This window comes from Musca vetustissima, unplaced genomic scaffold, assembly GCF_032173495.1.
Source record: "Musca vetustissima isolate MV318-11 ecotype Yass unplaced genomic scaffold, APGP_CSIRO_Mvet_v1 utg4828, whole genome shotgun sequence".
NCBI classification, from domain to species: domain Eukaryota; kingdom Metazoa; phylum Arthropoda; class Insecta; order Diptera; family Muscidae; genus Musca; species Musca vetustissima.
The window spans coordinates 206,190-229,318 of record NW_026879268.1 but is presented as its reverse complement, the minus strand read 5'-3'; the positions used below and the strand labels follow the sequence as shown (position 1 = coordinate 229,318).

The 23,129-nt window shown below is 34.7% G+C and overlaps 1 protein-coding gene across 1 annotated transcript; it reads right to left on the bottom strand.

Annotated features, from left to right (window-relative positions):
• Positions 1-19,552: 19,552 nt before the first annotated feature.
• LOC133324082 (lipase member H-A-like) lies at positions 19,553-20,572 on the bottom strand. Its single transcript, XM_061532967.1, has one exon. It carries the CDS (start codon positions 20,570-20,572, stop codon positions 19,553-19,555), a length of 1,020 nt encoding a protein of 339 aa, XP_061388951.1.
• Positions 20,573-23,129: the final 2,557 nt, after the last annotated feature.

Below are 23,129 nucleotides of genomic sequence, written 5' to 3'. Positions count from 1 at the left end.
AACTTTCAAAATATGGAAGTTTCTTTAATCGTACATGCCCTGCTAAGTACATTTTTGCTTATACCTTTGGTTTGGATTAGACGATGATTCGATTGTTGATTTAGGCAGTTATAGAAATTTATATTCATTTGTACTAAATTGTACTATATTAGATAAAATCTAGATTTGGGTGAACATATAGAGCTCGAATTATTTCAATTTACTAATTGCAAATTTTCTTCTCGCCTCAATTTACCATGACATATCCCTAATTTAAAAACCCCCGATTTGGGCCAAATATGTACCCGATTTGGGTCAAATATGCACCGTTTTGTTGTATGATTTGTTGCCATTTTAAAGGTTACATCATAATGCCTCTCTCATAGAAGTCCTCCTCTCTATTTGCAAAAAATCTAGTTGTCGATTTTCACAATCTTCCCTAGATACCAATTTTTTTATCATTAAAGAAATTTTGCAATGCCAGAAACAGATGATAATCGCTAGGTGCCAAGTCCGGATGCATTAAAACTTCCCAACCAAGCTCCCGAAGTTTCTGGCGAGTCACTGTAGATGTGTGTGGCCTGCCTAGTGTTGTCCTGGTGGAACACGACACTCTCCTGTTGGAGAGTTGACAGTTTCTAGTCAGTTGCTAACTTCAAACGGTCCAGCGTTTGACCATATGGAAGCAACTCTTAATAAATAAACCCTTGCAGTCCCAACAAATACATAACAGAACCTTCCTGGCCGTTAGTCCTGGTTTGGTCAACGTTTGAGGCGCTTAAACGCTCTTTGACCACGATTGTTTCCGCATAGTGTTATCTTATGGTTAATTTTTTGTGTGGGTCATTTTATTTTAGACAAATTCTAAATTTTTTCATAAAGTACAATTTATTCGAAATTTATTAGAGTTAGTAGATATAGGGATAAAATGTCGCTCATAAGATTTTAGATAGGTTCATCAAAGCCAAAAAATCGATGTTCTTGTTTTCGTCGTCCATTTCCACCGTTACCCGATCATTGTCTAAAAAACCTTATATCAATATGACTAATAATATAAGGCTATTAAGAACTGTCGGATTCTTCCGAAATATTTACATTAAATTTCGAATTATCATGCGAAACGCGTTCATTACATTTATTTGCGTGAGCGAGAGAAAGCAACGAACCACAACATGTTTAAACCGGATTTTCTAATTTTAGCCCATTTAACTTGATGTTATATTTGATACATTATTAGGTCGTCCTTGGGTCCAACAAATATAACGTCAATTGGTAGATAAATGGGATCTGTATGTCAACTTCAGGGGACAGGCTGAGGAGCGAAATATATATAATTAAATTAAATTGATAAAAAAATGTCTCTTATTCTCAAATATACATGTTCTATTTTTTATACATTCCATTCTGGCATTCCAACACTCAACGCTCCCAAACAAAAACCAAATATCATTATCAAATACTTTTTTTCCAATGGTCCGCTGGCAGCTAACGATAACTTAAATTAGATTTAGTTTTTGTTTAGTTGTTTGCTTGTCTAAATTTAAGATCATGACTTGTTGTTGCTGCTGCTGTTGTGGTTTTTGTTCTGCATTTCATTTTTGGAAACACAGCAATGTTAAATGCCACAATATGTCGTCCTTTAATCAGGCTTGTCTTTTTTAAACTGACTTCGTCTACTTCATATATCTTTTTGGTGGATTTGGTTTAAACATTGGCATTGTTTTCTTAGCAAAAAACAGAAACTATTTTTCCAAGAATTTTTTGTCAAAAAAAGAAGAAGGCGGTTGTGGCGACCCCAGCTGCTGTAGACAGGGCCAAACGCCAAAACAAACATTTCTCTAACGTGACATTAGAGACAAGTGAACGAACAAACGAATGAACAGCAGCAGCAACAATAAGCATTCAAAGCTTTTTGAGCAAATATTTCAAATCTTGGCAAATCTTTACAACACAATGAGAAGAAGAAGCAGAGGAAAAATGCAGCATAGCATTGTTAGCCGGAAAGTGAATTAGTTTAGAATGTAACTCTATTCTTGTTGTAGTTGAAATATATGTATGTAAAGAGTTTGTTTCGCTCGTTGTTGGGGTGACATTTAAGCCATTAAAGTTTTAAATCTCCGCGAACCAAACCGAAAAAACACCTAACAACGATCAGAGTTTTAAACAAAAACAACAAAGGAACACCCTGCCTGCCAGCCTGCCTGATACAGAACACAACTGAAAGCATTGATTTTCACGTTAACACTGAAATTTGAATTTCAAAAGAGTTGGTCTGATCTCACCAGCACCAGCACCACCACCACCCAATTCATCTATCCTTTTGTTGGACTGCCTGCCAGTCTGTCCTCCTGCCTGTCTGTCTCTACTTTGCTACATCTATCTGTTTAACCTTTCTTTCATAGATATAGGCAGCATGGTGTAGTTTTTCATTCTGCCCATAACAGTAGCTACATTTAAAGGTTTTTAGTGTCACTTCACAACAACTTTTTTTTTTGGCGAATTTATTGAAGGCAGGGGGTGATGTAGGCAAATGCCCAAAAAAGCGTACAGCGACAGAAAAAAGACATTGCTGAAAAATAAACGTGACTTAATATGGGTGTTTTATAGACAATAAAACATTTTGTTTTCTTGACGTTTGCTTTTATTCTTTGGCAGTTGAATTACATTTTCGAAATGGAAAACATTTGGTGTTGAGATGTTTTTCGCGGATTGTTGACGATTTTTAGCAGTAGCCAGCTGTAGCAACAACGGCGGAGGGGTCAAAAGTTATGTGAGCCTTAACTATGAAATATATTTTGCCTTAAGGGACTCTGTTGGATATTGCGGTAGATGTTTCATAACATGACAATAACGGTAAAGGGAAATAGTTTTATTTTGATATTGAAATGATGTTATTGAGACCATATGATACCCTACACACTCTACTGAAATTGGCATTTTTGTGGAGATCAAAAATCATCCCCAAAATTTTAATGCATATTCGTTTGACAGATCCCCTTCCCCAGTGTGAAATTTGGTGTTGTCATCTGTGGCATCCAGAGCGACTAGAAAAGCAGACAAAAATAAGGATATTGGTTCATTTGATTCCCTGAATATTAAACATATTGTATGATGTTGCACATTTTAAAGGTAACTTCATAATGCCTCTCTCGTAGAAGCTCTGCTCTCTAGTAGTCGATTTTCACAATCCTCAAAAGATACCAATTTTTTATCATTAAAGAAATTTTGCAATGCAAGAAAAATATGATAGTCGCTTGGCGCCAAGTCCGGACCGTATGGCGGATGCATTAAAACTTCCCAACCAAGGTCCCATAGATTCTCAACCAAGGTCCCATAGATTTTAAAGGTAACTTCATAATGCCTCTCTCGTAGAAGCTCTGCTCTCTAGTAGTCGATTTTCACAATCCTCAAAAGATACCAATTTTTTATCATTAAAGAAATTTTGCAATGCAAGAAAAATATGATAGTCGCTTGGCGCCAAGTCCGGACCGTATGGCGGATGCATTAAAACTTCCCAACCAAGGTCCCATAGATTCTGGCGAGTCACTGTAGATGTGTGTGGCCTAGCGTTGTCCTCTCCTGTTGGCCAATTCTGGCCGTTTCTGGTCAATTGCTATATTCCAACGGTCCAGTTGTTGACATTAGAGATCAGCTCAGATTTAGCATTTGGTCATTTGGAAGCAACTCATAATAAATTATCCCCTTCCGGTCCCACCAAATGCATATCAGAACCTTCCTTGTCGTTAGTCCTGGTTTGGCCACTGTTTGAGATGCTTCACCGCTCTTTGACCACGATCGTTTTCGAACAGGGTTATCGAATGTGATCCATTTCTCATCTCCAGTCACCAAACCAGAAGCTTTTGGAAATGTTCGTACCAGATCCTCAACACGCTGTCTTTATCTGTCACCAGGTATCCATCTTCACCTCTACAACAAGGCCTCCTGTTTGCAACAAGGCCTCCGGTTTGGTGTTTTACTCGTTGGTAAATTTCCGGACTCCTGTACATCTCGATTTGCTCACGTTTGTCTTGGCCATTCTTCTTTTTTCTAAAATATCGTTTCTCCTCTCTCCTTTTGTCCCGGTAATTCTCCATCACATTACGTGTTTCTACTGTCTGCAGAGTTGCCTTATACGCTGCGTTTTTCACGTCAGTAGCATTACGACACTTCTGATCGTACTACGAGTTTCTTGATGATGGTCTTTGGTACCCAAGTGTTATTATGAATCTTATGTGTTGGTCTTAAAAATATGTAGGGTCCTTCAGTCCGTCCGCCCGCCCGCCCCTATTTGTCGTTTCTTTACTGGTCAGATATTAAGGCTTTATTATGACATTATAGCAAACAAGAAACAATTTTTTTCTGTACAAGGAAATGCTTTCTTTCTTTCCTTGTGGCATACTTCCATTATTATTATTTTTATTATTATTGCATTATTACCCTACGCATGCATCGATTTATTTTTGAAAAGCATGTGGCAAAAATTAGCTTGCAACGTTCTCGTACATTTTTCTTTTTTATTTGGCAAAGCAAGAAAAAACAGACTTTCAAACGCATTTCATCTTCCTGTATTGGCAACGATGATGACAAAACCAGAATCTCTCTAAAGACCCAAGACCACAACAAATGCAAAACGGGTATTTCAAGACTTTTAATATTTAAACGGTTGTTTGTCGACATTTTTTATTTGTTTTTCTTGCCATTCCATTTATTTGTTGTTGTTGCTGCTGCTTTTGTTATTATTCTTGCGCGTGCTTTTAAATGCCTATAGTATTTAGATTAATGAAAAAACAGAACAAGTACATTTTCAACAGAATCTTGTCTTGCGATTTGCAAATCAGGCTTGGCTTCTAGAACCAGAAAGGCGAAAAACACAACAAAAACAAAAATAAACAATGAAAGAAAATTCTATCAAGAAAGTATCTAGCTTTTTTTCTCAATTCACTTTAAGGCCATTCAAAATCTGTCTGAAAACTTAACAATAACAGCAAAGATATACAGACTCATTTGAATATTGTATGCCACGAAGAAGATGCCATGTTTTTTTCTTTTTTTGTTTGTGAGTGGTCAGTGTAACTAACAGAACGTCCGCCGTTTGATAGCACCATAAAAATGTCACCATTTCTTGTGTGTCCACTTTTCGAGTGGTGCCACAGATTTTTTTGCAGATCTCCAACTGTAAATGATGCCATCCATATGTTGATGAAGATGCAGTTATTTGGAATTGACTTTGAGATTCCAAAAGGAATTTATTTAAAGTGCACTTCATACATTTGGCTTCGTCGTCTTCTTGATTATTCCACATATGTACATGGAGAGGAGTTGTTGAAGTTGGATATCACAAAAATTTGCAAATTGAATTTTTATGCAGAAAAATAAGTTGTATTGTAGTGTACATTTGAGCGGAAATTATATTAATTTTATTTTGTGAAATTAAATCACATCACATGGAAATTGTTTCTTAATTTATTACAATCGCATCGTGATAATAAATTATTTTAATTTGATACAAATTATTTTAATTTATTGCAACAAGACGTGTAAATATTTAAGTGTTAGTCCATTAAGTGTCATCCGTAATAAAAAATTGAAGAGAAAATAGAGCGGATAATGTTAATTGATAAAATGTTATTTTCGAAAATGATAATAGAGGAAATTGAATGAAAATATCAAAGGCCTGTTCAAAAATCTATGGAGTAAGTATTGCAAAAAATTAATGGCTCAGGGTATTATAGCTTTGTGCAGCCCCAAGAGTTTTTAACGCCGCGAAATATTGGTCCTAGACCCACCTTTAAGTATACCGATCGTCATATATGGACTAGCTGAGCCGATCTAGACATGTGTGTCCGTCCGTCCGTCTGTCCATTATAATTTGTAACCACGATACAGCCACAGTTATGGACCAATCTTCACGAAATTTTGCATGTCAGATGGGTTCGGCCCAATGAAGACCGCTAATGTTTTTGGATGAGGGGATGAAATGGACCCAATATTTAATTTTTGTCTGATTTTCGGGTCGCTCTAGAGGCCGCAATTATTGCCCAAACATCCTGAATTTTTACATGGAGAAGCGGATTGGGCCAAAGAATAAGTATGCCTGTTTTCATAAAGATCGGTCAATATTAAGCGGGTCAAATGGACCTTGATTTTTGTGTGAAAAATTACAAAATTTGTTTTCTATAGGGTATATATTTACTCCCGAATGACATAGACCCGATAAGTTGATAGCATATTCAAGAGGAGTGGTTGGCCTTTAAAGTGATACCAATTACATAGTCGTATGAACTCGGATGTGGGAGTTACACTTAAATATTTACAGGGGCTTACGTACTCAGGTATTATTTAATAAACCATTACCACTCTAGAGAGCGGAAATATAGCGCTGATCGCTTTGAAATTTTCCATGAGGATGTAGTTATGGCCAAGGACAACACCTTTAACTTTCGGTGATGATCAGATTATAATTATTCGGAAAATATATCAGTGTAAGGAAGATGTGTTTTTGACCTCTAATCGGACTACATAGAGCAAATATCACGAAATATTCCCCAGGCTCGAAATAAACATCCGCCGAAAGTTAGAGTTCCGTAGTAGTTGTGTAGGGTATCGTATGGTCGGCCCGCCCGAATATACTGTTCCGCTCACTGGTTAGGTACTAAAAAGGCGCCAAAAGTAAAAAAAAAAATAAAAAACACTAGATTCAAAAAATATCGGTCAATTAGCTCATCAAAATTTGATACAAATATCTCCAATATTAAACATTTTACAGCATTTTTAATCAAAAAAGGTACAAATGTACCAGGTTATTGATCGTGGGGTTAAGCTGTAATAATAAACTAAAATGTCTTTGATATACATATATGATAATGATAACAAAGTGGTTAAAAGGGACGAGTCCACAGTTTTGGACTTCGTCAACGGTCCTCATTAGTTCCGTTAGTATTTCATTATTGATATTATCTTCTGAAGATAGTTAGAGCAAATTCTTAACACAAGAAAAAAAGTGCCAGAGGGTCTGGCCGACAGATTTATACCCTCAGCCTATGGTTTGCGGAATTTTTTCGGAATAACATACATGCATTATTATTCGCTTTATATTAGGTACATGTTCTTATCGAAGAGGTTTCAGATTTAATGTTGAATAAAAGAGTTATTCAATCTGCTTCAAATTAAGTTAACATTTTTATAAAGTATTGATCCAGAATGAGTCTCACATTTTCACATTGTCTAAAGTTTGGTTCAAATTGGATATTCCATTCGTATAAATTAGGATATACGGTTGCTAATTTGCAACCGTTCACTCAGAGACAATTGTCCATTGTGATCATCCTTGGTACCTGAAAAGAAAAAGAGAATGGAAGAGAGAAAATATAGTCGGAGTTGGAGAACCTAGAAAAGTGGTCATGTCAAATTCTTGACAAAGCCTAGGATCTGCTTATATCATATCTTATCTTCCAAACTGTGTCTTTTGCCAGAGGATATGTTCAAACAGCAACCAGGTTCTCTTGACCATCTGTTGCCGACTACCTCGCCATAGATCAAGCGGATTCTGCCAATGAAATAACCAATGGGCAGTTGCACAGATTTCTCAATCCGAAGGTTGGACGAATGCAAAGCCCCTCGAGCAAGCTCGCCGGCAATCTCATTCCCTTCTATGTTGCTATTTCCTGGAACCCAACATAAATTAACTATTAACTATCTGCTTTTGAGTTTATAGTGGAAGACTCTAAAGCTTTGAGGGCCGCCTGACTATCGATATAGTCACCGGTCCCGTACTATCGGCAGTGAGTTTTTTTGACTATCTCGACCGCTTTCGTGATTACAAGGATTTCTGCTTCAAAAACGCTGCAAAGATCGTTAAGTTTATATGAGTTATAGATTTCTAATTCACTGCATAAGCGTCTGCACCAGTGCCATCCTCCATCTTTGACCCATCTGTGGAAAATGACTCTACTCTGATGTCATTAACACTAGAACGCCGAAGGCAGTCATTTTGACCGCTTTCCAATTTCAAGTACAAAAGCAACTGTGCATTTCATGACACTTTTTTTAAAATATGGTGACTTTTTGTACCTCATAGAATTACGTTTATTATAAAAAATTCACTAAATTTAAAAAAAGTGTCATTAAATGCACAGTTGCTTTTGTACTTGAAATTGGAAAGCGGTCAAAATGACTGCCTTCGGCGTTCTAGTGTTAAAATCTCTATGACAGGGATCATAGTCACTAATGTGTGTACTCCTCCTCAAGAAGTCACAACCTGGCGTCGTGTGGAGGATACTTGCCTGACCAAAGTTCAGCGACTTCCAGGCATCCGTTTCTTTGTAGCCTCAGGGCAGATCTAGCAGCCTGCAGCCTTTAATCAGAGAGTCCAATGGTTCAAGATTGCATTTAAGGATGCCAAAGCGTGGACCGAAAGTGTTCATTTTCAATAACTAAACCTTTTTCAAATGTTATTCAAAACGTTTCAACTGCAATTCGAGAATTTTATTTGTAATTTGAAAACTCAATTTGCAATTCATAACATTTCACTTGTAATTCGAATATGTAATTTGTAATTCACAACTTTTTATTTGTAATTTTTCTATTAATTACAAATGAAATTCTCGAATTACAACTGATATGTTATGAATTGCAAATGGCATTCTCGAATTGCAAATTGTATGTGGTGAATTACAAATGGAATTCTCGAATTACATTTGATATGTTTTGAATAACATGTGAAAAAGGTGTATTAACAATATTGCAAGGTATTTAATTATTTCAACAAACGGATAGACAGACATGGCTAAATCGACATAGAATTTTATAGTGATCAAGAATACATAATTTATGGGGTCATCCGTCAATATTTCAATGTGCTAAAGACGGGAAAAAATATTTAGTACACATTCCACCATATGATGGAATTTTAAAAAACACCTAATGCGAATTATTTGAAAATGTTGTAATCCATTTTCAAAATCGACAGTCAATGTTACGTTCCAACAAATCGAATTCTATTTGTCTTTGGTTGTAACATTTTTTTTTATTTTGCAACACAATAATTGCATTTATATTGTAACCAATTTTTTCGGATTTAGTATGGAATTTGTTAAATAAATTGTTTGGCGTAACCTGAAATCGGTTTGGTGGGTTAATGTTGACAACAAGAAATGAGTAAACCAAACAAGAAACCACTTAACCGCCAACAAAAAACCAACAGGTAACAACAAATATTTTGTTGTCGTTTGTCTTCCAGTGGACGGTTTTGCTTGATTTGGCAGTTGACTGTTTCTTGGACATTGCTGGAGTTTGGCATTCTTGTTTTTTTGTTATCCATATTATTATTAAAGTATAGTTGGTATAAAAAATTCTCAGGAGGCATAATGCTGCATATAAAGCTGTATTAAATGCTTGTTGTTTTCTGATTTGTTTTCATTTTATTCCCCAACTTGTTCTCAACAGTAGTGGAAGTGGCAGCCGTAGAGAAGAAGGAAAAAAATACAAAAAATAAAACTTACAGCCACCGGTTGTGGCGGCTTATGTCCGATTATAACTGTGTTGTCATGTAAACGTTAACGAAAAAACAACAACATTTAGGTTTCCTGACATAGTCCTCCTCTAGAGACCACTAGAGGGGGGTCTTGCATTTATCCAATACATAACTCAGCTCCAACTGCAATGTTGTCGCTCGCTCGCACGTGTGTATGTGTGTGTGTGCGTTAAATATTTGCTTGAAAGCCTGCTTAAAACTGGCTGTGATATCATGGTTTCGGGTCCTCAAAGTCACTGTTGGTCTCGTTGTCGCTGTCGTCATCATCGTTGTGGTTGTTGTTGTCTTTGGGATTTCATAGAAATTAGGCCAAACAATTTAATACGTACTCAATTGTGTACTGAGGTGGCTAAGTAGTAGCGACTATTTTTCTGCATCACCAAATACGCCATATGTACCAAAGACCAGCGGCTGCAGTAGCAGCAACAACAGAAGCTATGGATGGATTTTTGTAAGCCACCGTGAAATTGTTGCTTTGTTCGCGTTGAGTTAAATCCTATTTTATTGGCTACAGTAGCCTCTAAATTTGTATGCGTTTTGAACACACAATTCGCTTAAATATTTCTTTTGGCAGTGCTTTAAATTGAATTGACTTGAACGGTTTCTTTGCGTGGTATTATTGCTGATGCTGGTTTCGAGTTTTTTGTTGTGGTGGTGGATAATTGTCAATAAAAAATAAATTAACCAACATTTGCCCCGCTGCTATATAACAAACTGTGCGGATAAGAGAAGTGAAATTTTCTACAATTGATTGAGAATTATTTTCTGTTGTTTTTTTTTCTGTATTGATCGACAATCTGTAATCAAAAGCGATTTATTTTAATCGGCCAAACATAAATTGTGGTTTTAATTAGAAAAGTGGATTTTAAAGTGATTTACGTTTGACACATCCTTAAAAAGCATTTTGTAGAGATAGAGGATGGTGTTAACGTGCATTTTAGAAAATTAATAGTAAATTCATATTGAGGAAATGAGATTTCCTTAAAATAGAAGATAATATTTCTGTTTAATAAGTATTCTGTAACAAAATGCATGTTAATCGGAATATTAATTACATGTAAGAAGACGAACTTTTATATGGATGAAATATTATTATTTGTTGCTATATTATTATAACTTCATAACACTTCTCTCTCATATAAGTCCTGCTCTCTATTTGCAATCAACTCTAGTAGTCGATTTTCACTATCCTAGATACATTTTTTTATCAATATAGAAAGTCCCGACTCTATGACGGATGCATTAAAACTTCCCTACCAAGCTCCCGAAATTTCTGGCGAGTCACTGTAGATGTGTGTGGTCAAGCGTTGTCCTTGTGGAACACGACACCTGCCCTGATGGGCAATTCTGGCCGTTTCTGGTCAATTACTATCTCCAAACGGTCCAGTAGTTGACAGTAGAGATCAGAAGTAAGCGTTTGTCCATATGGAAGCAACTCATAATAAATAATCCCCTTCCAGTCCCACCAATTGCATAGCAGAACCTTCATGGCGATAGTCCTGGTTTGGTCACCGTTTGAGGTGCTCCACCGCTCTTTGACCACGATCGTTTTCGCGCAGGATCCATCCTACTTTTTCTGTTAATTGGTGTGGCGCCCAAACATCGAGCTTCTTTTTTAACCCAGTTTTGTGTTAATGGTTTAAAACCGTTTTTTGGTCGATTTTTAGCTCCTGGGCGATGTTACGACTGCTAACATACCGGTCAACTTCGATCATTTCTCAGATTTTATCGACATTTTCATAACACATAGACGCCTTTAAATATTTACGTATAACTACGTACATACAACAATATAATTGGTATCAATTTAAAGGCCAATAACTCCTCTTGGACCGGACCGCCGGACAGACACATATATCTAGATCGACTGAGTATACTCAAAGGTGGGTCTAGGACCAATATTTCACGACGTTACAAACTCTTGAGGATGTACAGAGCTATAGTACCCTGACAACTCGTTGTGTAGGGTACAAAATATAATAAAATAATCGGACATGAAAAAATATTTTTAAACCAGTGAGCGGAGCAGTATAGTCGGACGGGGCCGACCATCTGATACCCTACACAACTACCACGAAAAATAAACATTCTGCGGTTCTATATTCTGAGCCTGGGCAATATTTGGTGATATTTGCACACTTTTTATAGATTATAGATCTTGAATATTGACCGATCATCATCTAAACAGCCGCTCTAAGTATTTGGTCAGATCTCCTTCACCTTGTTAAATATGTGATGTTCTGCATATAATGATTGCCTCTACAGCGACTAGAAAATCTGACAAAAATTAGTTTTCGGTTCATTGCACTCGCTGAATGAAATCTCAACTTCACCGCAAATTATAGGCGCCGTCCTTGACCATAATCGGAACTTCCTGTACAATTTCAAAGCGATCAGCGCGACATTTGCGTTCTCTAATGATCATCGTCACCTTGACCTAATTACGTATAACTCCCACATCAGAGTACATAAAACCATATAATTGATATCTTGGATATACGATCAACATTTCTGGTACTTGTCCTTCAGGAGCAAGTATATACGCCCCAGAATAAAAATTTCGTAATGTTTCAAACAGAAGTCTGGGTCCATATCGCTAAATATTGACTGATCAAAACAGGCTTGCTTATTCTTAAGCCCGATCCCCTTTTCCATGTAAAATTTCACGATGTTCGGATCATAACTGCGGCCTCTGAAACGCCCAGAAAAACCGACAAAAATTAAGTATTTGGTCCCTTTCATCCCCTAAATATTAACCGATCTTTACCAAAAACAATAGGGGTCTTCATTGACCAGAACCCATCCTACATGCAAAATTTCGTGGAGATTGGTCCATAACTGTGGCCTGTATCGTGTTTACAAATTATAATGGACAGACGGACGGACGGACACATATGTCTAGATCGACTCAGCTTGTCGAGATATGACGATCGGTATAGTTAAATACCAATATTTCGCGGCGTTACAAACTCTTGGGGCTGCACAAAGCTATAATACCCTGACAACATAGTTGTGTAGGGTATAAAAACCTTAAATCGATTGGGACTTTCATATGGGGTTATAACAATTCAAAATGCTACGAGGAAAAATGGAGAAACGTTACGTGAGGTTTACCTCATATTTTGAACCCACATTTTTGGTAGGAGAATAAGAAATATATAATTAGATTTAATTCGGTTGAGAAATGTGTGTATTCCGAATATATGGGGCTACCCTAAAATGTGGTTCAATATTAATATTTTTAGTATGCAGAAGTTCTACATCGTGCCCATAGTCAACATCGTGCCCGTATTACCCAAAAATATCAATATTTGGGAGGAGTTGTTTTATGGGTACTATCCGAAAAGCGAACCTTAATTTTTGGTAGGATTAGAGAACCCGAAATTCTAAATTTCAGCTAATTTGGTTGGGTGATATGGGAGCTTTACCATCCTAGGAGAAGTAGCAACGTGTATACAAAATAGCAAAGCCATATCTTAAATGTTGCGATCTCTATCGTGGTTTCAGAGATTTTGGGAAAAATATTTACTAACAACCAACGCTTGTGGATAGACCTTGAAAAAATGCTTAACTCCGAGGATAGTGCATTGAGTTTCCTATTTAGTAATTATGTTACCGTATAGTAGGTATTTCCAAAAACGCCTATACAACAATTCAGATGTCATTCCGGTTGTTCATACCAATGATAGCCTATTTGGTACCATTTAGCACTTGTACTATTATTTACAACAAATTTCCGACAAAATTCTTTACCATTTGGGAGGACTTTGTAACAATATTACGATCTGGTGAATTTGGATCAACTCTAATATTCCGATCATGTGATATATTTTTCTTAAATATTATTTCTGAAACGGATTTAGTCCAAATATGATATAATGAATAATTCGGCCATAAGGCAGAGAGTATGTAAATAGCATAGGCATTTTGGAGAATTTTTATTCGAGATTTTCTCAATTGGAAATTATTATTTAAAAGTTGATATTTTGTATTATAAACAGGGTTTTATAATTATCCGATATTTACGCTGTTATAAAAATGGCACAATTTGATTTTTTTTAATACCACAATAACATACCTTATTGGAATACGTAGTATAACATCTGGAGTCAAGAACCAAAAAAAGTTATTGATTTACTGTCTATGGCCAAACAAATTGGTTTTTCTAACCGAACTAAAAAAAAAACTATTTTTTCAGAAAATTAATTTCCCCTAACACATTAGAGCTGGACGAAAAAAACTTTTGGGCGTTAAACTTAAGACAACAATAAACCTCAAACTTGAAACTAACCTTAACTCAAGATAGCCATCGCTATAAATTAGTTAAACTGTAACAAAAGAGGTGGCGGCATCGACTGACCATCAGAACAGTTTTCACACCAATAGAGAAAATTGAAAAGTCAAACACAGAAAATAAGAAATAAAAAATTAAAAGGCTTTTTAATGTACAGTAAGTGATTCATTAAACGTGATAAGAATTTTCAATCTTTTTTTCGTTTAAATGGTCTAGTAGCTGAAAATCTTTCATAAACTAGTACCGAAAAAAGAAAAAAAAATCATAGAGAAAGAAAAAAATTACTCCACAAAACGTAACAAATATTGGTTAAGTAGTAGTAACACAAGTGTAACACTTGTTTACGTTTCTTCCTTTGGGTTAGATGTGGTTCTGTCTGGAATAGTTTTATATGTACGCCGCCTTGGTCTGGTTGCTTTAGCTTGTCTTTAAGTAAAATGTGCTGGTCAATGGTCACTTTTGAAGACAAACACCGTTTAGAAAACTAAAAAAGAAAATATTTGTTATAATTTCTAATCGAAAAAAGGTAGATAAGAATCTCATTTTCGGCTTGCTTTATTATATTGGCTGTTAATTGTTTTTAGCCTACTTGTCCGTCAGTCATATCTAATTACAGCAGCACTCTCAATATTGATAAGTATCTGATATAAGTGGCTGTCAAAAAGTATTTGTTTACTTGTTAAGACAAACAAAAAATGAGGTCAATTTTAATTAAATAATTAAGCGATAGTAATAAAAATCTCAAATTTCACAAATTTTTGAATATTAAAATTTATTTAGAAAACAATAAACTCATTACGAATACATGACAATAGAAAGTGTGCAGATTTCATGAAACACTTTCTTTCATTGATAAATTGCGTGGGAGTGTTAATTGATACGAAATAGTTGGTATTTAAGTGCTACAGTAGAAGTTTAGAATTATTCATCGATAAGATGAATACGAAATTACCAAGACATTAGATTAAATTTTATTTTGTCTAAGCAAGCATTAAAAATGTAGTTATCTCGATTCCGGACGTGAAAGATATGGTATTAATTTTTATACTGGTGCAATATTGCGTCAATGCTTTAGCATTCAAATTTTAAAACCTATTTTTTTATATCAGATCCCAATCCGAACCAAAAAAAAATGTGCCTTTCTATTTCCACGGCTCCCTGATTTGTATACCCTTCACCACAATGTGTTATGTATTTGTGCATATGTTTGTAACAGGAAAAAGGAAACGAGATAGATTCCTAGTTCCTTTTGAGAATATGCATAGAATCACTTTTCGTCCGCCTGTTGATGTTAACCCTTTGAGCCCCGAATTTTTTCCGCAATCTTAGAACAAATTTCTGTTTAGAGATTTAATGCAACTATCTTAAAATGGATATGCACAAAATTTGACATCGCTACTTCCTTGCATTCGGAAGATACAGTACATTCTTTCTGACAAATTAAAGTCCAATATCAAGAAAACCAAATTCAAAATGGACCGAAAAATCATTTTAAATTATTCTCTATATTCATTTTTACAAGAATCAAAAATAATTCTGATGGCAGAATCCGTACAATTTGAATACGAAGCGATTTAAATAATTTGGACTGTATACACAAATTAGTACTGTACACAAATTTACCCTCTTCTAAATATTGAAAAGCTCATAACTTTACCAAAAATTTGGGATTTTTTCGATTTTTCTTTTGATGTGTGTCGTCCATAATCAGGTCTTGGCATATGAAATCCAAATAATATATATCTACTAGCTGCATATTAAATATAAGCTCTAAAACATTTTGTTGCCTGTTGGCAACATTGGGCCACAAAGGGTTAAATTGCAAACAAACTACAGATCGCATTTATAATCCGATTTGGATGAAATTTGGCACATCTCATTTATTTGGCCCAAGGACGAACCCTATTGAAATTGGGAAAAATCGGTTTAGATTTAGATATAGCTCTCATATATAATTTCGTCCGATATATATACTTCCCTCCGATTTAAGGTAAATGGTGCGCCAAAGTCCCTAAATATCTTTTGATATGCACGAAATTTTGGCATAGCGTACTGAATTAAGTTTAGAATGATGTGTGCTAAGTTTCATGAATATCGGTTCAGTTTCATGAATATCGGTTCAGCTATATCTAAGCTCCCATATATATTTTCTTCCGATTTAAGGTAAATTGTGCGCCAAAGTCCCTAAATATCTTTCATGTCAATGTTCTTTCGAAAAGGCGACGTCTGTTACGAGACTATGTAGAATATACCTTAAGTGGCTAAGGGTGTTATTTAGGTTACCAACGAATCCGCGTCATTGAGAATTTTGTGGATCATTTACATCGTTGTTACAAGGTAACTAGTCATACAACATTACAAGGTAACTAGAGTCAAACCACATGTTATTTTAAAGATGATACTATTAAGCAGGATATAGGTTAAGTGTTTGTATTATTTAAACCTTTATGGTCCAATGTTGCCCACAGGCAACGAAATGTTTTTGAGATCTTATAGTTAATATACAGCTATTGTATTTAATATATATTTAATATACAGCTAGTAGATATATATTTGGGTTTCATATGTCAAGTCCTGATTATGGACGTCATATACCAAAAGAAAAATGTAAAAAAATCACATTTTTTACCAATTTGTATATACAGTCCAAATTATTTATTTATTTCTGCCATTAGAATTATTTTTGATTCTTGAAAAAAGATCATAGAGAATAATTTAAAACGTTTTTCCATCGATTTTGAATTTGGTTTTCTTGATATTGGACTTTGATTTTTCAGAAAGTATGTACTGTATCTCCTGAATGCAACGATGTCAAATTTTATTCATATCATATTTAGGATAGTTGCATTAAATCTGCGAACAGAAAATTATTCTATGATTACGGAAAAAAATTTCGGGGCTCAAAGGGTTAAAGTAATATTTATTGTGATAATCTTTTTCGATTTTATTCTAAGAAAAAAGAAACAATATTACAATTTCAAAAAAAATAATAATATACGACATCACTTATCAGACAAAATTATGTTAACGATCTCATCCCCTAGGTCTCAAAACATTTATTATATATATTTTTTATATTTATTTCTTAAATATTCAATACAAATTAATATGTTGTGTTTTCTCTTCATTTCAGGTATGTCACTTGTATTCTATGGACGTAATGCCTGATAAATTGGGAAACTTTTATTTGTCATCACTCTTTCCTATATATGGTAATTTCAAATTAAATGTTGTCTTCCTTAAAAGTGAAATATATCTATTATTCTTCAATGAAATTATTAATAGAATTATTGATTAGATAGTTTAAGTTAAAATGTCGCGGCATTACTGGTTTGGATTAGATTATACCCATTTGTTCAATTTTGATAAGCACTTGTATTGAAGTGGAATTTAGGCATATATATTTAAATATATAGCAGATTAAAATTTACAATGAATCATATAAAATGGAAAATTTTTGACTTTGCTTAAACAAGTTCATTGTTATACAAAAAAAAAAAAAAAAAAAAAAAAACGTTATAAAATATATAAAAATTAAGTATGTCAAAGTTTTACAGCACTACTATTAAAATAGCGTACTGAATTTAGACTATAATGAAGTGTGATACGTTTCGTGAAAATCGGTTCAGATTTTGATATAGTTCCTATATACATTTTCGACCGATTTTATGTAAATGTTGCACTAGTCATAAAATATTTCTCCGATAGCGATAGAATTTTGCACAGGGTTCTCTGCCACTCAGTGGGAAACAAAAATGTCTTATTATAGCTGATTAGTTAAAAAATAAAGAAAAGCCTTAAAATACCTAATTTTGGGGTACCGCTATATGGGGACTATCGTAAAAATTGGCCGATGGATCTCATTTTCAATACCAAACATCCCAGAAATAACATTAATATAAGTTCAAAACTTCTATCTTCAATATTGCGAGCTTTAGTTTTTTGCAGGAGTGTAGTTACGTATTTTTGCTTTAATTGTAATTACCTCCGATTGAATTTCTTCTATTAAGGGAACCCCACCCATTCTCGATTTTATTTTTTCAAGATTTTCAATGGGCTGGTAAATCAATACCAATGCTTGTTAAGGTTTGTAACTTTGCACATATATATTTGAAGATTTAAAAGAGAAGAAAAATAATTTACAAACAATTTTTGTTATTGTTTTTTGTAATTAAAGAAAAGTCCTTATTTTTGATGGCGGGCATGCTAACTCCTCACTGGAACATCGGAATCCGAAAATTCCAACGGTGTTAGAAAGAGTACATGTCTGGCTCTCGTATGAACTAGGATTATTGACTTCGCTCTAAAATTAACAAAATGGCGGAACTTTGAAAAAATATTTTTGGAAAATCGTCGATTTTTGACCAAAAACCAAGTTAAAAAATAAGGAAGTCCTTTACCGATTGGCTTTATCCTAGTTCATACGATAGCTATACACTCACAGAAAAACGTGTAAAAATTTGGAATCGATTGGGTTATTAGTTTTTGAGTTATCGTGCCCGCCATTCCCAAAAGAGAAAAACGCGTTTAAAGTTTGAGAAGCCCATTAGCCGTCACTTGATAACCGTCTGATAACTCCCGGTATTTTTATTTATTTAGACAGTATTTTTAATATTTAGACAGTATTGAAATACAAAACTAAAAGATTTATTATTTATAGCCCCTCATATCATGATAACCCCAAATATTTTTAGGTACAGTCCCATATAACTTTGCCCTGTAAATTGCTGCATTTTGAGGATTTTATACACATGTTCTACCCTACCATGCGTAATCAATGTCGATACATGTTTTGGGATTTTAAGATTTTAGGAAAAATCCTATTAAAAATTGTTGAAATTTGTATTTGGTGTTCATTATGGCAGCAATCGATTGGCAACTGTCCAGTAACTCTCAATATTCCTATGGTGGAGGGCATCTTCCCTTAACGCTTTATCACTTGTTATATTTTAGATTCTCATTCGAAAGCTATTTTATTAATATTGGCGGTATGCCCCATATATTATTTTGTATTTTCCATGCGAATACGTTACAATTTGATATTTTGAGCTCTTGCTATAAAAAATGTAGCTCGATTGGCTCTGAAGTATATGCCATATAGAATAACTACAGGCCTTGACCAAAATTAAAAAAAAAACCTTGATCAGTCTCGCAACTTCATTCAGAATTACGTGCAATTATAATTCAATAGGAATTATCAATTAATCTATGAGAGACATAAAACAATAAAACAATTTGAGTCTAGGACCCATTATTTCCAGGTATTTCCCCCAAAAGACTTTTAAACTTTCAATGCTTTTTTAAAAAATATTGGGAGAGCATAAAGACTATACAGCACTACATGTTACTTAAATAAAAAATTAAGTCCCATATAAAGTTTGAAATGAATTCAGTTGTAAAGACACAAATAGGTTCTGAAAGGTCTTTGAAAGATCAGTATTTCTTTACAACTATTCGCATACATTTGTAATTCCCCCATAAAAATAACATATTTAGGTTTATCTATGATAATAAAATTAATTTTATTTATTTCTCGTTTTTTCATTATTTTTTTTTATAAAATATATAAAAAAAATACAACATTTCTTCTCTCTTTGAGCGGATCATAAAATAGAACTATTTACTTATATATACAACAAATACCAAACAATTCATTTTAATTCACTTATATATTTAAAAACACAGTAATAACAAAATTCGTTCAATTTTACATACACATACAAATAATTTAAATTAAAAACAAGTCTCTACGTCGTTAAATCATCCTCCTTATAGAGATAACCCGGCAGATCTTTAGGTTCAATGTAATATGTACCCTGGACACCACGGGCATAAGGTTTCGAGCCGTTTGTTTGCAGGAAATAATCACCAGAAATATTCGTCGGACAATCGTGACCCATGACAACATGTTCCCGATCATCGTTGATAAGTTTGCCCACCTTAAAGTCGGACCAGTCTTTTGCCTTGACACAATTAAATTTCACTGGATATTCATTGGCTACACTTTCCGCCCAAAACCACCAGGAACGACGATGACTGGATAAATCATTATCGGTTAGCATACGATAGTTTCGTTTTGGGCAGCCAGGTTGTAGGGTTTTTCCAGCATTTGGCCAAAAGTCGGCAGTGCCGGTACTAAAGGGAGCGCCATACAGCCAGGCATCAGTGTGTATGACATCAACAAATTCAGCATCGTGACGGCTTAAATGTTTGGCCATGCCCACGGTCATGTAGAATAGGGGGAAGGCGGGATCCAGGGCTGATATGCGTTTGATTTTCTTGGTCTTTTTGCTGCGTGCGTAGATTTCACGTCCCACAATACCAGCCATTTGACCACCCAGGGAATGTCCCACAATGTGGAATTTTTCTATGTCCAAACCATTTTCAAATTGTTGTAGCAACATTTTGGCCAATACCGGACCCAATTGTTTGGCATTTACCACAGCATCAAAGGCATAGTTGCCATCGGCCAATTCACCCCAATCCAAAACAATTAGATTTGTATCTGTCCTCTTCATATAGGCATCGACAATGACATGGATACTCTCCACATCGACATTTTCCAAATATCCATGTAAATAGAGGACTGTGTTTTTGTTTTTATCAAATTTTTCATCATTCAAGATGGACTGGAAATCTTCCAAATCATAGATGGCACTGTCCACATATGTGGGTCCATAATAATGTATGAACTTTGCACTGTGTAAATCGGCTGGAGATTTACGTAGACCCAATAGCAGGCGGGATTTATTTTTAACAGCTTTCATTTTTGGGTATTTTTTCGAATTTAATTTTTTGCTTGTTTCCTTCGGGCTGAGATTATTTTTTTTCAGAATTTTAAATTATTTTAAAATTATATCTTATTGTTGTTTTTGTAATTCTTTTTCTTTCGTTTTGTTTTGCGTTACGTACGCGATGTTCTTGATTTACTGCTTGACAATTCTCAATTGACGTTGACAATTCATTTGTTTGCGGGCAAATTATGCAAAACAATTCGAAAAACAAAATATTGATAAGCCCAAGGAAGATTTAGAAGTCCGAAGATTAATTAAAACAAATTCATACACACACATACACAACATTCAATACGGGAACTGTCAAAAATTGTTGCTATTTTCGTGTTGCTTGTCTTATTATCATTATCTCCACATACGGCGGCATATGGGGCTTACACGTTCCTAATATTTCGAATATTTAACTAATAATCAGTCCAGCCAGCCAGCAGTCTATCTAATAATTTAGTCTATTCATGTGGTGACGAACGACCCACAGCAGCAGCAATAACAACAATAGCTACAGCCCACTCTCGAAGTGGGGAAATATTGTTCATTTAATTGCAGCCAAGTAAAGTGGCGGATAACAAAAATACTAAATTAGATAATTCAGATGACAATACACGTCGCTTTCGGTAGTTAAGTGGTTTATTTTTGTAACAATAACAACAACATGAAATTGAACAACTAACCGACCGGACCGTACGCTATTGTTGTTCACAAAAGACTGGCGCGTTGTATTTGCCATTATCTATTCAAAATTTTTCTGTTTTGTTTGTCTCTCCCTCTCTGGGTTTGGTTGTTCGTAGCTGTTTCTGCTGCTCTTTTGGGGCTTGGTAGTTTCGAAAAACAAAACATATGCGGTATGTTTGTGTGTGCAATTTGTTCAGAGTACTTTAATTTTTTTTTCATATTTCGTCACAATCTTCAAGCAAACCAAAAAAACTGCCAACAAATAAACAGAGTGCGGTAAAGGGTAGAGGGATGGATCAATAAGAAGATCGGTGGTTGTCACAAAGTACGTACATATGTACATGTACAAAACGTGTATTCGAGACAAACAAACAGCTATGGTGCTCTCACCACTGATTCCATAAAGATCTCTCACATTTGTCATATTTTTGTTGTTGTTTTTTTATTTATTACAAATTTTTGATTTCTCATTTAAAAAAAGAGCGAAGATCAGTGAAAAAACAAAAACAACAATGAATTTTGACGCACGTATTGTTTACCAAAAAGTGATTGAATATATTTGTTGTTATCGGTCAAGGGTGACCAGTCGTGTACGCTATAATCAGCAATTTTATTGTAATTTATTAAACAAAGAATTATAAATCAAAATGTGCAATGAAGGTTTAATGGAGAGGTTCTGACTGAGAGTTGACCAATGTTAATAAATTAGATGTATAAATGATGTATAAATTTAGACATGTAAGCAACGACTGAAGCTACAATTAGGCAAAGGTATACTGACACTGTGGATTTTTGGCCCAATGGTAGAATTGCCCAAAAAGAAATTATTTTATGCTAACAAATAATGAGTTATGCAGTCATCGTCGTATCTGGTGGTTTTGTACTGAAAATGCAGCCAATGAATATTCGGTCAAAATCAATGACTGGTCCGATTTTAAGGTTAACAAACATATCAACGTTTGTAGGGAAGAAGTAGTCATTATTGTCCGACAAATATTTCAGGTGATTATTTCCTACAAAGAAAGGGCTCAAAACGTTATGCGGAAAATTCTAAAAGTTATGGGAATGCGCCAATGACAGATTTTTGTGTCATCAAATCCGCTAGACCTTTCTCATTTCGTTCGGATGTTTATAACACGCATTGGTCATGATTGTCCGACCAACCTTTCAGGTGTTTATTTCCAACGAAGAAAGGGCTCAAAATTGTTATGCCCATCGTGTCCAGGCTACATATTATAATGGACGGAAAATACTAAAAATTCTGATAATGCACTATGGAGCCAGTTGCAGATTTTTGAGGAAACAACTCACTGGAAGCAGCTAGACCTGTCAAATTTCGTTCTGATGTTTATAGCATGCATAAACGAATTTCTGTTAAATTTGATTTGATTATACTGCAGCCGCACAAAGGACACATTTTGTATCCGATTGCGTAACATTTTATTATAGTGAATCCAGATAAATTTAGAATCACTTTCGGAAAATTTAGTCCTGATCGGTACATATATAAATACACATATACACTGGTGGCCAAAACTAAAGAAACAGAAATTACAAAATGAATCAATGACCTGTAACTTTTTTAAAAATAAAGTTATAGTTAAAGCGGGTTTTCAGAAATAAATAGATAAATAATTCATTAAAAACAAAACGTCGATGAAATCGGAGAAATATTATGAGGGAGGCATTGTGAAGATACCTTTAAAATGGTATTTTTACCGCTATGACGATTTGTTGATCAGTACGAACTGATGTTCTTTTGTAGCCTTCCTCTGTTCTGAACTGGCACCACTAATATAGTTGCATAAAATCAATTTATAATTTGAGAAATCACTGGAAATTCATGGAACATTTTTTC

Bases quoted from the DNA above. Each gene is read 5' to 3' on its own strand.
- LOC133324082 (XM_061532967.1), bottom strand. From the start codon at position 20,572: ATGAAAGCTGTTAAAAATAAATCCCGCCTGCTATTGGGTCTACGTAAA.